At 41.0% G+C, this 17211-nt stretch overlaps 1 protein-coding gene across 1 annotated transcript in view; it reads right to left on the reverse strand.

Annotated features, from left to right (window-relative positions):
* The window catches only part of VPS39 (VPS39 subunit of HOPS complex), a 251568-nt gene that overhangs the window by 62762 nt on the left and 171595 nt on the right, over positions 1–17211 (reverse strand). Inside the window, 2 exon segments of the mRNA XM_053697917.1 lie at positions 4292–4383; positions 14743–14877. Coding sequence (XP_053553892.1) covers positions 4292–4383; positions 14743–14877 — 227 coding nt within the window.

Raw genomic sequence — 17211 nt, forward strand, 5'->3', positions numbered from 1 at the left:
ACACCAAAAAACTCTTAGCCATCTCCGTGGAGATGTTGCCTGTGCAACGGCAAAGAGAATGACTGGGGAAGGCGGAGCCTAGGAGGGATCATGTGACCAGCTTTGCTGGGCTCTTTGCCATTTCCTGTTGGGGAAGAGAATATCCCCACAAGTAAGGATGACGCCGTGGACCGGACACACCTATGTTGGAGAAATCATCCTTAATTATCTAACCTCAATTAGTAATCTTTTCCTAGATAGAGAATCTATTAAGAATCAAAACTACCGCACCTGGTGGTCCCAAGGAGATCCAGGAGGTGACTTGTATGATTTAACCCTTAGTCTCATACCTTTTTCATCACAGTTTTCAACTGTGGCATAAGTAATTTTTACCTATACTAGGATTTCACCCTTTAGATAATTACAGCAAAGTTCATATTTACAGATTAATAAGATTATAAATATAATGACCTATTTCAGGCTATGATAAAAAAGGTATGAGACTAAGGGTTAAATCATTGATCATGCTCAGGTGTGTTTCTAATCATTAAGAATATAAGAGATTGACCTGCTAGACACACATTAGGTCTATGAGTACAGCTGTGTAAGCTGAAACGCGTTAGACGATTGTGTCTGAGTATGTTCTTTTGTTTTATTACACCCGCTGTTTTTAAAGATGTTCGCGAATAAAGCATTGAGGATTTTAATATATAAAGTACCTCCGCTGGGCAAATTTTTTTCTTTCGTTTAACCTAATATGCCAAGTGCACCAGTTTTCCCATTCAGAGGGAGGTTACCAGAATCCGGGCAAAGAATCCAAGCTAAGTAAGTGACTGCAAGTAAAAGAAAAAAAAATTCTTCAGCAACGGAACATTATGACGTCATCTGTGAGGGCCGAAGACTGGGAACGGAGTCAAGAGCTGTGAGGAGTTGGGACACGCTGTTCAGGAAGGAAAGCTGCATACTATCAGTGCACCTCTCTGCAGAGGTACAAGGAGGTTGAGCTGCAAGGGTGAGTATGTGCTGAACGGCGAAAGCGTCAGCATTTCTTTTCTCACCCGCCAGCCGAGTCTGGAAGCAGCGTCAGAGACTATTCTGTTTCTTTAGGACACAAGCAGAGGAGGTAGGCCCTTACACAGCCTTCATACAGTGCGCATATATATATATATATATATATATATATATATATATGCGCATGCATATATACTGTATGTATATATATATATATATATATATATATATATATATATATATATACACACACACACACATGTGTATATATATATATATATATATATATACACATCTCTGACATCATCCGTTTGCCCACATTGAGCCCCAATAGACTGTATTGAGTGTTTTATACATGCAGAGATTTGGATACCCTATGCTGTTTGAAGGAATTATACTGTCCAGATCTGAGATTTCACCCTCAGAAACTACCGGCAAATCCTCCTCACCAACTCAGAAGACAAACCTGCGTAGCAGCATGTGGAGTAGAAACCCTATTATCTGTCCTCTTGCATTTTCCCTGTAGAAAAGGAAAACAGACCAAGCCACAGATACCTGAGCTTGCAAATTCTGTTTGCAAATACACTTCTCCAGGAGATTGAGAGGAACCACAGGGCACTGCATGTGACGCCATAGAGGCTTGGGACGTTAAAGGAGAAAGCTGTAGCAGTGCCTTAACAGCATCATCCTGGGAGACATGAGGTTCAAACCTATCTGTACATTCAATAGCATTTGCTAAACCAGAGGTACAGAAAACAAATATTTAAAATAATGCACAAGACTAACAAAGAAATTTTTTATTTCTTTAAAGATATAATATAATAATGAAGGACAGATGTGCTTATAAAACAAATTGTTCCTTCAGAACCAATACACCTTATTAATGGTACAAGTTATTGCAAACACTTGTAAGCAAAGTTCGTTATAATAAAAAGCAATTGCTTCAAACCGAGAAATAGGATTCATAATGGGGCCTAAATGTAACATTCCCAATCAGACAAGTAACAATGACTCTGCTCCGTTCTCAGCCGGAGAACAAGGCAGAGTTTCTAAACAAAACCCAGCAAGATCTAAAAATGGCGCCTCTCCGCTTCCGAGTAGGAGCCAAAATTCGGCATGGCGTGAAGCGCTTCACTCTGCCGAGAGGATCAAAAAAACAAAGCCCAAAATCTCCTCTAAATACACGAGGAGTTCCTGCAGCAAAAAAAATATACTTCCATATGCTAGACTGGGATTGTCTACATTTCCCAGTGTGAATAATGATTTTCGAAAAGCGCACCATGTCTCCAGCCCCATAGGAAATGGCGCCATCTTAGAAAAACTGCGCTCTCCTAACAGTCCCTTCCAAACATAAGGGACCCAGAGGGGTTGCCAAACATACAGTATGCTAGTGCAGCGGTAGACCTAAAATCACGCAGCTGGAAAAGAATTAAGGAAATTACCTAAAGACTTTGCTTAGTCCTACTCTGTTCTCAGAGAATAAATAAGCTAAACGATTATTCCCTCCTCATGGAACTGTAACCATAGGATTACCAGGGATATATTACAAAACATTCCAAAATGTTATTAAAAAGTTATTAAAATTTCAGTTTGAACTCCCATAGACGGTTAACCCCTTCCATGAAGTGGATTAACCCCTAAGTCTCCATACATGCAAATAAAGTGCCTGTTCACTGCCATACCTATACTTCATAAGGATATTTGTACCACATTAAAAGCAGACAGGGCACTTAACCCCTTCAGTGCCAGCCTCCTAACCCCAGAAGACAAAAGGCACTTACCTGCAGTCTGGTTGCCCGGCAGGAGGACGACTTACAAAGCATGAGACGATGCCACTCCTCACAGAGACCTGTAAACAAAGAAAGGATAGAGTAAACCTACTCATACTTTCTATACCAGGGCAGCAACATGTTAGCAAAACGCAGTGAAGCCTCCTTCCCAAGTTCCCAACTACTTTAACCTCTTAAGGACATATGACGGAATTTTTCCGTCATAAAACAATTGAGCAAACTGAAAGCTGTGTCCTTAAAGGGTTAAAGCCACCACTGCCCTACTGAAGAGACTAACATGGAGTATGGCTATACCCAGCACATCAGGGAAGATCAGAAAAAGCTTGCCCATGCTTCCAAAATAAAAAACTCTTGATGGAAGAATCATCGACACTTAAACATTTCACCTTCTCCTTGCACCTAAGGCAAAGAGAATGACTGGGGGTAGTGGGTAAGGGAAGTGATACTTAACAGCTTTGCTGTGGTGCCCTTTGCCTCCTCCTGCTGGCCAGGATTGATATTCCCAATAGTAATTGATGATCCGTGGACTCACCGTGTCTTAAGAAAGGAACCGTGACCACTCCCAATAAAACTGCGCAGCTCTCAAAGTAAAAGAGCAACCTGTACGTTCCATATAAGCCTATGAGTCCAAAACATCTCACACATATAAGCAGCATAAATCACAAACAAATATGATTAATACCCCACTGTTCAACAATCCCTGTGCGGAGATAATAACCTTTGATTCCATAAAGATAAATGAGTCCCACTGTGACCATGTCTTCTAGCGTTACATATGTGTAAAAAAAGAAATGATCTTACCAGAATCTATGCCGTGGAACAAAAACACGGTCCTTCAAGTTTGAGACTGTAGCATCGCTTCTGACATGGACTTGAGATAAAAAGCAGGCAGTGAAACTCGTCAACACTGATTGCATAGGAGCTGTTAATATGAGTCTGGATGGTTTCGCAGAAAGACTCTCCCTGTATCTCCAGACTAACTTTTATCAATGCTCTCACTGAGAGGCTGACAAGACTACTTAAAACTCCAGTCACATTTCAAAGGGTAGATACCCTTCATAAGTACTACTTTGAATCTTCTGATTCGACGAAAGGCAAAGAATGACTGGGGGACGAGGGAAGTGGGGGAGGTATTTAAGCCTTTGGCTGGGGTGTATTTGCCTCCTCCTGGTGGCCAGGTTCAGTATTTCCCATAAGTAAGGAATGCAGCTGTGGACTCTCCCTGTATTAAGAAGAAAATAAACTGCTCTAATGCAACATAGCAGTTTATTATTCACAACAGTGTCTCTCTAAATATGGTACAACACCCACCAATCAGTAACATTTGCAAAAATGTTAGGACTATTCTGATCTGCTTTTATATGATTGAAACTGTGGTGCAGATGAATGGATTACAACAAAAGGTAAGTGCCACTTAGTAAATACCGGGAGGGGGAAATAATACTCCATTGTGGTCAAAATTATTTTAAAAAAAAGGTTTCTTTTAAATTCTAATTTGACACAAGACTCACCTGTTTCCAATCTTTTTTTTGCAAACACTGCAGATTTTTTCCTCAGTGATAACACATTTCACCTGTTGATGGGAAATCCTTTCCTCTTGCACCTGCATGAGAGACAAGTGTTTGTTATCACAATCCTTATCATAGTCGTTTTCCAGCCTGGATTAATGCAATTTACAATGACCAAAACATTCATACCTTAAGAAAAAGAAAATTTATGCTTACCTGATTAATTTGTTTTTTGACACGGTTAGTCCACGGATCATCTTAATTACTAATGGGATATTCACCTCCTGGTCAGCAGGAGGCGGCAAAGAGCACCACAGCAAAGCTGTTAAATAGCTCCTCCCTTCCCTCCCACTCTAGTAATTCGACCAAAGTTAAGGATAGAAAGGAAAAAACAAGGTGCAGAGGTGTCTGAAGTTTACAATAACCAACACCCTGTCTTATAAGAACAGGGCGGGCCGTGGACTCATCGTGTCAAAAAAGAAATAAATTTATCAGGTAAGCATAAATTTTCTTTTCTTTTTTAGGACACGATGAGTCCACGGATCATCTTAAATTACTAATGGGATTCAATACCCAAGCTAGAGTAGACAGATGATACGGGAGGGACAAGACAGGGAACCTAAACGGAAGGCACCACTGCTTGAAGAACCTTTCTCCCAAAAGCGGCCTCAGCCGAGGCAAAAGTGTCAAATTTGTAGAATTTTGAAAAAGTGTGAAGAGAAGACCAAGTTGCAGCCTTGAAAATCTATTCCACCAAAGCTTCATTTTTGAATGCCCATGAGGAAGCAACAGCCCTCGTGCAATGAGCCGTGACTCTCTCAGTAAGCTGCTGTCCAGCAGTCTCATATGCAAAATGTATGATACTCTTCAGCCAAAAAGAAAGAGAAGTTGCCGTAGCTTTCTGTCCCTTACAAAACCACGAACAAAAGACGATTGACGAAAGTCCTGTAGGTAAAACTTTAAAGCACGGACCACATCCAAATTGTGCCGAAGACGTTCTTTCTGAGAAGGAGTATTAGGACACAAAGAAGGAACAACAATCTCCTGATTAATGTTCCGATCAGAAACAACCTTAGGAAGAAATCCTAATTTAGTACGTAAAACTACCTTATCTGAATGGAAAATAAGATAAAGAGACTCATACTGTAATGGCCGAGAGCTCTGACACTCTCTGAGAAGAAGAAATAGCAACAAGAAATAAAACTTTCCAAGATAACAATTTAATATCTAAGGAATGCAAGGGCTCAAACGGAGCCCCTTGAAGAACTAAATTAAGACTCCATGGAGGAGTAACTGGTTTGAATACAGGCCTGATTCTGACAAAGGCCTGACAAAATGATTGTACATCTGGGACATCCGCCAGACGTTTGTGTAACAAAATAGATAAGGCCGAGATTTGACCTTTCAGGGAACTTGTCGATAATCCCTTCTCCAAACCCTCTTGGAGAAAAGGCAAAATTCTAGGAATCCTAACTCTACTCCATGAGTAGCCCTTGGATTCGCACCAATAGAGATATTTACGCCAAATCTTATAGTAAATCTTTCTAGTGACAGGCTTACGAGCCTGAATCATGGTCTCTATGACCGAGTCAGAAAACCCCTGCTTGGATAAAATTAAGCGTTCAATCTCCAAGCAGTCAACTTCAGAGAAACTAGATTTGGGTGAAGAAAGGGCCCCTGAATTAGAAGGTCCTTCATCAATGGAAGTCTCCAAGGTGGCAGAGATGCCATCTCCACCAGATCTGCATACCAAATCCTGCGAGCCCAAGCCGGTGCTATGAGGATCACCAATGCCCTCTCCTGTTTGATTCGAGCAATGACCCGAGGAGGGAATAGGTATGCTAGAATGAAGGTCCAAGGGACCGCCAGAGCATCTATCAGCTCTGCCTGGGGGTCCCTGGACCTCGACCCGTATCTCGGGAGCTTGGCATTCTGTCGGGATGCCATGAGATTCAATTCAAGCTGACCCCACTTGAGAATCAGGTTTGAAAAACACTTCCCGATGGAGTTCCCACTCCCCCAGATGAAAAGTCTGCCTGCTCAGGAAATTCGCCTCCCAGTTGTCCACCCCTGGGATGTGGTTCGCCGACAGACAGTAAGAGTGGACTTCCGCCCACTGGATTATTTTGGCTACCTCGGTCATTGGTAAGGAACTCCGCGTTCCTCTCTGATGATTGATGCAAGCCACTGAAGTTATATTGTCCGACTGGAACCTGATAAACCGGACCGAGGCTAACTGGGGCCAGGACAGAAGAGCATTGAAGATCGGTCTCAGCTCCAAAATGTTTATAGGAAGAACAGACTCTGAGTCCAAACTCCCTGAGCCTTTAGGGAGCCCCAGACTGCTCCCCACCCTAGAAGGCTGGCATCTGTTGTCACAATCACCCAATATGTTTTGCGAGGTGGAGAGGTTATCCGGAGACAACCACCATTGCAGAGAATCCCTTGTCTCCTGCTCCAGAAGTATGAGGAGACAAGTCTGCATAATCTCCGTTCCATTGCCTGAGCATGCTTAACTGCAGAGGTCTGAGATGGAACCGAGCAAACTGGATGATGTCCATTGCCGCCGCCACCATCAGCCCGACTACATCCATGCACTGAGCCACTGACAGCCGAGGAGTGGACTGAAGGACTAGGCAAGTATCGATAATCTTTGATTTCCTGACTTCTGTCAGAAAAATCTTAGACAGGGAATCTATTATGGTTCCTAAGAAAGTTACCCTTCTACTTGGAACCAAGGAACTCTTTTCCAAATTTACCTTCCACCCGTGAGATCGCAGTTAGGATAGTACCATGTCCGTGGGATCTTGCTTGTTGTAAGGATGGCGCCTGGACTAGGATGTCGTCCAGAAACGGCGCCACTGCAATGCCCCGTAACCGAAGCACCGCCAACAGCGATCCCAGAACCTTTGTGAAAATTCTGGGAGCAGTGGCCAAAAGAAAGAGCCACAAACTGGAAGTGTTTGTCCAGAAAGGCAGATCTTAGGAACTTGTGATGATTCTTGTGAATGGGAACATGCAGGTACGCATCCTTTAAATCCACTGTTGTCATAAATTGACCTTCTTGGATCAAAGGAAGAATGGAACAAATAGTTTCCATCTTGAAGGACGGTACTCTGAGAAATTTTAGACTCTTTAGATGTAAAATTGGTCTGAAGGTTCCCTCTCTTTTGGGAACCACGAACAGATTGGAATAAAAACCTTGATCCTGTATTGGAACGGGAACAATCACTCCCAGGTCGGAGAGGTCTCCTACACAATGTAAGAATGCCTCTCTTTTTGTCTGGTCTGCAGATAATCTTGAAAGCAGAAACCTGCCTCTGGGAGGAAAACATTTGAACTCCAATTTGTATCCCTGGGACACAATTTCTATTGCCCAGGGATCCTGAACATCTCCATGCAGGTTTGGACTGTTCCTGCATAGAAGCGGAAGAAGAAGAATTTCCTTAGAAATTTCAAAAGGAACGAAAATGACTCTGTCTTCCTTTCTGTTTGTTTCTCTTATCCTGAGAGAGAAGATGACCTTTACCTCCCATGATATCAGAAATAATCTCCGTCAGTCCAGGTCCAAACAAGGTCTTCCCCTTGTAAGGAATAGCTAGAAGCTTAGACTTAGAGGACACATCCGCAGACCAAGGCTTTAACCATAAGGCTCTGCGGGCTAGAATAGAGAAGCCCGAAATCTTTGCTCCCAATTTAATAACTTGAAGGGAAGCATCAGTAATAAAGGAATTAGCTAGTTTAAGAGCCTTTATTCTATCCTGGATTTCGTCCAAAGATGTTTCCGTCCTGATAGCATCAGATAATGCATCGAACCAATATGCTGCCGCACTGGTGACGATAGCAATGCACACAACTGGTTGCAATTGCAACCCCTGGTGTACATACATCTTCTTGAGTAAACCCTCTAACATCTTGTCCAAATTGTCCTTGAAGGCACAATTATCCTCTATGGGAATAGTAGTTCTCTTAGCTAAGGAGGAAACGGCTCCTTCCACCTATGGAACTGTTTGCCAAGCCTCTGGAACTGTTTGCCAAGCCTCTGTAATAGGGTCGGCTATGGGAAACATCTTTTTAAATATAGGAGATGGAGAAAAAAAGAATACCCGGCTTCTCCCACTCCTTAGCAATGATCTCAGAAGCGCGGTCTGGGACCGGAAACACGTCTGTCGAGGAAGGAACCTCGAAATATTTGTTCAGCTTACTGGACTTCCTAGGAACAATCACAACCGTGGAGTAACTGTCGTCCAAAGTAGCTAAAAGTAACAGGCGGAGGTGTTCTAGCTTAAACCTGAAAGATACAACTGCAGTATCAGCAAGGGGGATTACGCTTTCCGAATCTGAAATTTCGCCTTCAGATGCAACTACGGTATCCTCCTCCTCAGGCTTCTGGGAGGGGATCTCCAAAATCGCAACAACTGCGTCAGAAACCTCGCTTACTGATCTGATTTTCCTCTTACGCTTGCCCTGCAACATTGGAAAGGCAGACAGCACATCAGAAATTGTAGAAGACATGAGAGAAGCGATGTCTCTTAAAGTAACTCCAGCGGGAGCTAAAGAGGAAGCGCAGGGCACTGCTTGTGAGGGCAGTAAAATGTGGGACGCTTGGGGAGACAGATGCATTTATTGAACCTCGTCATTAACTTGTGGACAACATCCGCTTTAGAAAAAGTTGGCTCCGAATTTTTTTTTAATTTAAAGTCCTCTCAAAAACATAAAAACATAGAAGAGCAAGAGACATCCTGCAAGGCCCCTTGGTCCATTCTGATCACAATAACTCAAATAAAAATTAAAGACCTTAATTTTGTTACAAGAAAATTTAAATGCAAAAAAACGTTACTGTGCCTTTAAATTTAAAAGTGAAACTTCTTTACTTACTCTTAGGGCTAGATTTATTAAGCCCCTACGGCAGCAAATTCTCTCAAGAACTTGCGCGCCGGGATTTATCAAGCAGCGGTCACCAGCGGTCACCTTAACATCTACGCCACCTCTATTGTGGCGAAATTCAATCTCCTCGGTCAAGTCCGACCGAGGAGATTGACAGCTCCTGCCCGCGCGTGATTGGTTGTGCGCGGGCAGGGGGCGGGATTGCACGCGAGCACAAAATTACGCTCGAGTGCAATGTTAATTACCTGCGGGTAATTTCGCCCCGCCACAGGCGAGCTGAGGCGTACAGGGGCGCATATATACGCCCCTGTACGCCTCAGCGTTGATAAATCTATCCTCTCCCGGTCGGCATTTTGCTTTAGATAAGCCCCCGAGAAAGTAAAAAAACCACCTGAGCCATTAAGAACCGTGTCTCTCAGCCCCAGTGCCTGCTTGCTGTTGTTTTGTTTCCCTCAGACTCAGAGTATACGTGTCCCCAACAATAAAGCTCAAATCCTTTTAGCCCTTATATTGTGTGTGCATAGAAGTAAAGTGCATCCCTTTTCTCTTCTGAGCGACTTAGCCCCAGAATATAAAAGTGGCACTTACCTCATATGTCTGCTAAACAGCCAGGCAGATCACCAGGTATAAGATCTCCCTCCCATGGACCTGTGAAAGAGGAGAAATTCCTGAGTACATATCCCTCAGGTATTCATGATTAGGGCAGCATCAATTTATGGGAGGCGAAGTGAGAATTATGTCCCACAAGTTCCGATTGCTCTAAAGCCACCAAAAGCTCTACTGAAGAGACTGATATAGACTACGGCTACACCCTAGAACAAAGCAGCACAATCTTGTACTACTTAAAAAATAATGAACTCTTGATTGAAGAATCTATACTAACACCTCACTTTACCACTTCCTATCATTAACGTATTAATTAAAGCAATACACACCACAATAAAGATTTACATTGCTTGCAGCATCGTATTAAGCCACTATATACCTTTTCTTTCAAATTAAAGATTCTTTCAGCTTGATATGGCAGCAGGGGGTTATGTCTTACAGCAATTTGCTGAAGATGTCAGTGATACTGAGGATCTTTTTAGTTCTGATACTATGGAACAGGAGGCTAATTCTAACTTAGATATCCTATTTTTCAAAATGGATACTTTGCTAAAAAATGATACAAGAATTGAGATGGATATCAAAAGTTTTCAAATGTACAAGAAGGCTCAGCGTATTCCACGTGGCCTACGTATTAGAAAATTTCCCTCCTTCCAGGTATCAGATCAGTCTTTCATTGATAAATGGAACCTTATTCTCACAGAATGCTCTTTAGCACTTATTGATCTACTGATTGAGTATAAGAAATCTTTGCGTCAAGAATTAAGTAATGAAAAACAGAAATTACAATCTTTCTTACGTCCTCTCAGTGATAACCCAGACTTTGCCAAGTATGATACTAAACTGCAGAAAGTTATCACTGAGTTTAAAAATAATCTTTGGAATTTCAAGAAACAAAAGATTATGAGAGACAAACAGGATTATGAGGAAAACAAAGTATATAAATGGACTGTAACCAATACTAGACGGAGATATAGAAGCACCTATAGAGGTCGAGGGTCTGAAAATAAAAAAGTGAGATTTGCTGACACTGACACTGAATACGACTATGATTCCTCTGATATTGAAACATCGGGCGAGATTGCCCCAGGCACAGAGGAAGTCACATCTTTTGCACTTGATTCTCATACAGTGTCACAGTCAAAAAACGGGAAGAGCCATCCACAATCCACTGTACGCCGAAAAAAATACGCAGAGGGGGAAGAGGAAAATCGTACAAGTCCAAGCCAGGACCAAGTACCCAAGCCCAGGCGTTACCCTCAGAGGAGGAGAGCAACACTATTCCAGAAATATGCATGAACATTGAGAATGTTATTAACCTGTCTTCTTTTGTTCTATCTAGGACACAAATTGAGGTTTTGTCTTTGGGTCTTGGTTTCTCCCCCACCACACATTTCAATCTTTTCAACACTGTTGTTGATCTTAACAAATTTGTGAGGTTGCTTGTTCTCAAGAAACATTTCTTGGGAGTGACCAACACTGCACAGGATGAAGTGGTCAGGGGGAAGCCAGCACCCATTCGAAGTGGTTTTGATTTTTCAGAGGTTTGTTCTGTTTTAGACCTTATGGATTTGGATAGAGATAATCAGGAATGTAACCCACTTGATATTGGGGATACTCAGGATATCACTAAATTAAAATGTAAATCTAAATTTTATCCAGTAAAATCTAGATCCAATTCCATAGAGGTCTTTCAGAAAACAGTAGAAATGGAACTGAAAAAACTCAGTTTATGTGAATTTGAAAAAAGACATCACAGGGATAATCTATCTAAGGCACAATTTCTATCTATTCAGGAATTAAAAAATAATCAGGAGCTTGTTATTCGCAACTCAGACAAAGGTGGTAAGGTAGTGGTCCTCAATCGCCAGGACTACTTGGATGAGGCCTATAGACAGCTATTGGATGACTCCGTGTATGAGAAACTTAAAAATAACCCTGTGTTCTATTACAAATCGGCTCTTAAGACTATTTTGGAGCAGGCATTAAAAGATGGTATTATTCAACAAGCCAATTTTGATTTTCTATACACTGAGCACCCGGTATCTGCCATTTTTCACTATCTTCCAAAAGTCCACAAGCATCCTACACGCCCACCTGGCAGACCCATTGTGGCAGGGATAGGCTCTTTAAATGAGCCTCTTTCCCAACTGATTGATGGTTACTTGCAGCCCTTGGTCTTGAGTCTTATGAGCTACATTAGAGACACGTCTGATGTAATCACTCAAATTGAAAGCCTAGTTTGGCAAGATGGTTTCATTTTTGTAACTATCGACGTTGTCTCTTTGTATACTTGTATACCTCATGACAAGGGCAGCCAGGCAATTCGGTTCTTTTTGGACACATTTTCCACATATGATGTTGCTTTGAAGCGATTCATAGAGGTCTCCATTGAATATTTGTTGACCCACAATTATTTTCTTTTTGAGGGGGATTTCTATCTCCAGAGGCGTGGGACAGCAATGGGGGCAAAGTTTGCCCCTTCCTATGCCAACCTTTATTTGGGTTGGTGGGAGCTGTCCCATGTCTATGGAGATGGGAATCCCTACAGAGAGTTTATACATTATTTTGGTCGTTACATAGACGACATTTTGTTAATTTGGAAGGGTCCAGCAGACCTACTTGAATCGTTTCTTGCGTATTTACAGAACAATGATCTGAATTTAAGGTTCACCATGGAAAGTAATGCACACTCAATTTCCTTTTTGGACATTGAGTTGCATTCGAATCTTCAGACTTTGTGTATCGACATCGAATTGTTCCGTAAATCCACATCTGGAAACACCATTCTAAATGCAAAATCATGTCATCCAAAGCATACCATACAATCTATTCCCAAGAGCCAGTACCTAAGGGTGAAGCGTAATTGTACCAATCAATTGAGTTATGAAAAACACTCTAATGAATTAACTGAAAGGTTAGCCCAGAGAGGGTATTCTCCTAATCATTTACAACAAACAAAACGGGATATTGATTTACTTGATAGAAAAGATCTTCTTGTGTCTGGTAGATCTAAGAATACAGATAGGTTTAAACAATTAAAATTCATTACTTCATACAGCATGGAATATGGCAAAATCTGCGATATAATCAGAAAGGCACTCCCAATTTTGACCACAGACGACACCCTGGTTGATATAGTCAAAGAGGGTGTATGTTTTGTATCTCGTAGGGCCCAAACCTTAGGGAGCATATTGTCTCCTTCCATGTTGCCTAGGCAACAGTCACACAGGAATTGGCTTTCTATTAAACCTGGTTTCTTTAAATGTGGCAGTACGAGATGCAAGTCATGTGCCTATGCTACTTTTGGCACAAGCTTTGAATCAAGCAATAGCCACAAGATTTTTGAAATTCGTGAGCACATGACATGTAACTCGTGCTATGTCATATATCTTTTGACCTGCAGGGGGTGTCATAGGCAGTACGTGGGACAAACGACACGTGCGCTAAAGGATCGTTTTCTTGAGCATTTACGCTCAATTGAGGATCCAGAGTCAACCACCCCCATTTCATTACATTTCAAACGATATCACAACTCAGACAGTTCATTGCTTACATTCCAAGCTATTCAATTAATCCCTAGACACCCAAGAGGTGGGAATAGAGGCACTATTCTCAGCAAAAGAGAAGTTTATTGGATTTTTCAGCTGGGCACCAGAGTGCCGACAGGGTTAAATTTTGATTGGGATGTAAGACTTTTTGTAGATCAATGAGTTCTTAGTACCTATTGACTTTTAATTTTTATTTACTTATATTATTTTTATAATATCCTCGATTCACTAAATCCAGTTTTTTGCTTTAATTTATTCACTTTATTATTATTTTCATTATCCCACTAATTAATGGGACACTGCTCTATTTAATAAATATATACATTTTCTGCAAAATCAGATGCTTATACGCCAGTATAAGTTATTACACTTTTAAATTTATTAGACTTATTTTGTAGATAGGAGTAGTGCTTTGTTTTGCTGTATATCTATTTAAGTATTAGACATTTTGGACAATACACTTGTAAATGTTTGTTGCATTGTTACCACAGTGATCTCCTTTTCCCACATTTCTATTTTCCCCCTTTTTTATTGGCTACTAACTGATTAGGTTTTTTCAAAGTGCTAAAGATTGCACCACAGGTGTGTATAAAAGGCAATGAATTGTGGGTAACAGGCATGGTCACTGAGGATTGCTATGTAACAACATAAGGAAACGCGTCTGACCATTATTTCTTTTCCCTAACTGCTGCCTGTCATATGCTGTCTTACTTTTAGCGTGTTGGACTGTTTGGCCATCAGGCATATTTGGCTTTGTCTAGCCCTGTGATCAACATCTAACAGAATTAAAGGTATATATCAAGGCATATCAAATTGTTGAGTCTCATTGCTGCCGGGTGCGCTGGACTTTTGTTGTTACAGTGTTACTTTGGTGGGCGTGGATGGAGCGCTCCTTTTTCCTTCGCACCGGAGCAGATGAGTGAACGTACATACGTCATCAGGATGTCTAGCAAGAAAGTGGGTGTGTATACTACGTGAAGAGCGTCACGTGATCGGATTCGACACGCTGCTGTGTCTGAGCGCTTCCCTGGTTGCGAGTCTATCATTAACGTAGGCAAAGAGAATGACTGGAGTGGGAGGGAAGGGAGGAGCTATTTAACAGCTTTGCTGTGGTGCTCTTAGCTGCCTCCTGCTGACCAGGAGGTGAATATCCCATTAGTAATTAAGATGATCCGTTGACTCATCGTGTCATAAAAAAGAAATATATAAGGCATTACTTGTGCTTAAATTCTCAAGTAAGGCAGAAGTCTTATTGATTTTAAGGGGTCGTAGATTGGAGAAGCCTGATAATAAATCTGAAAGATGGTTCCATGACAATATATAATCTACAAATGTGTTAGGCTTTAGATCACTTGTGATCATCATGTTTCTCATCTTCTATTCATATATTGTTGTGAAATAGAAACTTACCCTTAGGAACTCTGCATGCAGTAGGTTCTTTAGCACTTGGTTGAATCTCTTCCTCTGAGCATTCTCCTCTAGTACTTTTTCTAAGAAGATCTGAATTTCCTTGATTAGAGTGTTTGCTGGAAGCAAATTAATAGCCTGACAGAAATCAAAACAAGCCAAAGCAGTTAAAGGGACAGCCTACTCCAGATTTTGTATTGTTTAAAAAGATAATCCATTTATTACCCATTGCCTAGTTTTGCATAACCAACACTGTTATATTTCTATACTTTTACCTCTGTAATTACCTAGTCTCTAAGCCTCTGCAGACTGCCTCCTTATTTTAGTTATTTTGACAGACTTGCATTTTAGTCAATCAGTGCTGACTCAAAGAACTTCACAAGAGTGAGCACAATGTTATATATATGGCACACATGAACTAGTGCATACTAGCTGTGAAAAACTGTCAAAATGCACTAAGATAAGAGGCGGCCTTCAAGGGCTTAGTAATTAGCATAAGAGCCTACCTAGGTTTAGCTTTAAACAAATACCAAGAGAACAAAGCAAATGTGATGATAAAAGTAAATTGTAAAGTATCTGAATCATAAAAGTTTAATTTTGACTAGACTGTCCCTTTAATGTTTCCATAGGGTCTTCCTAGGTGAAAAAATCCTATTAATAGAAAAACAACCATAAAACATATTAGTATTTATTGCATGAGCTCCAGCTAAGTTGATCATCACATTGTAACATTTTTACAATCTTGTTTTTAGTCATATTGCTATATTCTTATGGGAAAATTAGAGAAACTAAAAAAATGACAATGAGGTCATCTCTGCATTACAGCTCAGTTCCACATTAGTCATTAGTGTATTTCCTTCATATTCTGTTTAATAACTACTGTCTCTAGAGGGCATTATTTCACAATATTTACACCAATAGAAAAATTAATTACAAAAATACAGATACCTCAGTCTATTTATGTCATCAATGGAGACAGCACCCATCCACCTGGGGCATGGGGGCATGGATCCATCAGGGACTGCCAATCCCAGTATACACAATGAAAAACAATGGAATCCAGCCTCGTCAAAAATAATAATGAAACTTCTTAATTGCTTCCACATAATGGGAAAAAGGACGTTTCAAGCCCTATATTGGGCTCTTAGTCATGTCTAAGAGCCAAATATAGGGCTTGAAACGTTGTCCTTTTCCCATGATGTGGAAGCAATAAAAAGGTTTTATTCATTCCATTTGGTATTAAAGAGTTTAGTGTAGCTCTGCAGTATAATTCTCTTCTTTTTAACATTAACTCCCTGTTACCACCTCTTCTATCTTGGCATCTTCACTTGGTCAATAACCTGCCACCTTAGTTGACTGATCGAATGACCTGCCTCCAAAAATGGGAAGTTACCAGGGCTTCCAAAACTCTATGCCTTATATTGGATGTATGCTCTAGAATAAGGTCACGCACCATCCTTGTAGTCTCCCCAATATAGATCTTGGAACATGAGCATTTGATCAGATATACCACATAACAGGAGTCATAAATAAAATAATCACTTATTTTATATTTATTGCCTGATCTTGGATGTGCAAATGTGGCACCCTTTATCAAGGAGTTGCAACTAAAACAACCCAAACATAGGTATCAACCCATATTTTTACATGTTATATAGAGAGTGTCTGATCTTTTTTTACTCCTAATATCTGTTTTGACCAATACATTTTATGTACGCCATAATAGGCAGTTTTTGGAAACAGGATAAATCGTTATTCCACAACCTCAAAAACATAACTTATGCTTACCTGATAAATTTATTTCTCTTGTGATGTATCGAGTCCACGGATTCATCCTTACTTGTGGAATATTCTCCTCCCCTACAGGAAGTGGCAAAGAGAACACCCACAGCAGAGTTGTCTATATAGCTCCCCCCTTAGCTCCACTCCCCAGTCATTCGACCAAAGGCTAGGAAGAAAAAGGAGAAACCATAGGGTGCAGTGGTGACTGAAAGTTTTAAAATAAAAATATATATGCCTGTCTTAAAAAACAGGGCGGGTCGTGGACCCGATACATCACAAGAGAAATACATTTATCAGGTAAGCATAAATTATGTTTTCTCTTGTAAGATGTATCGAGTCCACGGATTCATCCTTACTTGTGGGATACCAATACCAAAGCTTTAGGACACGGATGAAGGGAGGGACAAGACAGGGACCTTAAAAAAACGGAAAGCATCACTGCTTGTAGAACCTTTCTCCCAAAAATAGCCTCCAAAGAAGCAAAAGTATTGAATTTGGAAAATTTGGAAAAAGTATGAAGCGAAGACCAAGTCGCCGCCTTACAAATCTGTTCAACAGAAGCCTCATTTTTGAAAGCCCATGTGGAAGCCACAGATCTAGTAGAATGAGCAGTAATCCTTTCAGGAGGCTGCCGTCCAGCAGTCTCATAGGCCAAACGGATGATGTTTTTCAGCCAAAAGGAAAGAGAGG

Source organism: Bombina bombina, chromosome 1, assembly GCF_027579735.1.
Source record: "Bombina bombina isolate aBomBom1 chromosome 1, aBomBom1.pri, whole genome shotgun sequence".
NCBI classification, from domain to species: domain Eukaryota; kingdom Metazoa; phylum Chordata; class Amphibia; order Anura; family Bombinatoridae; genus Bombina; species Bombina bombina.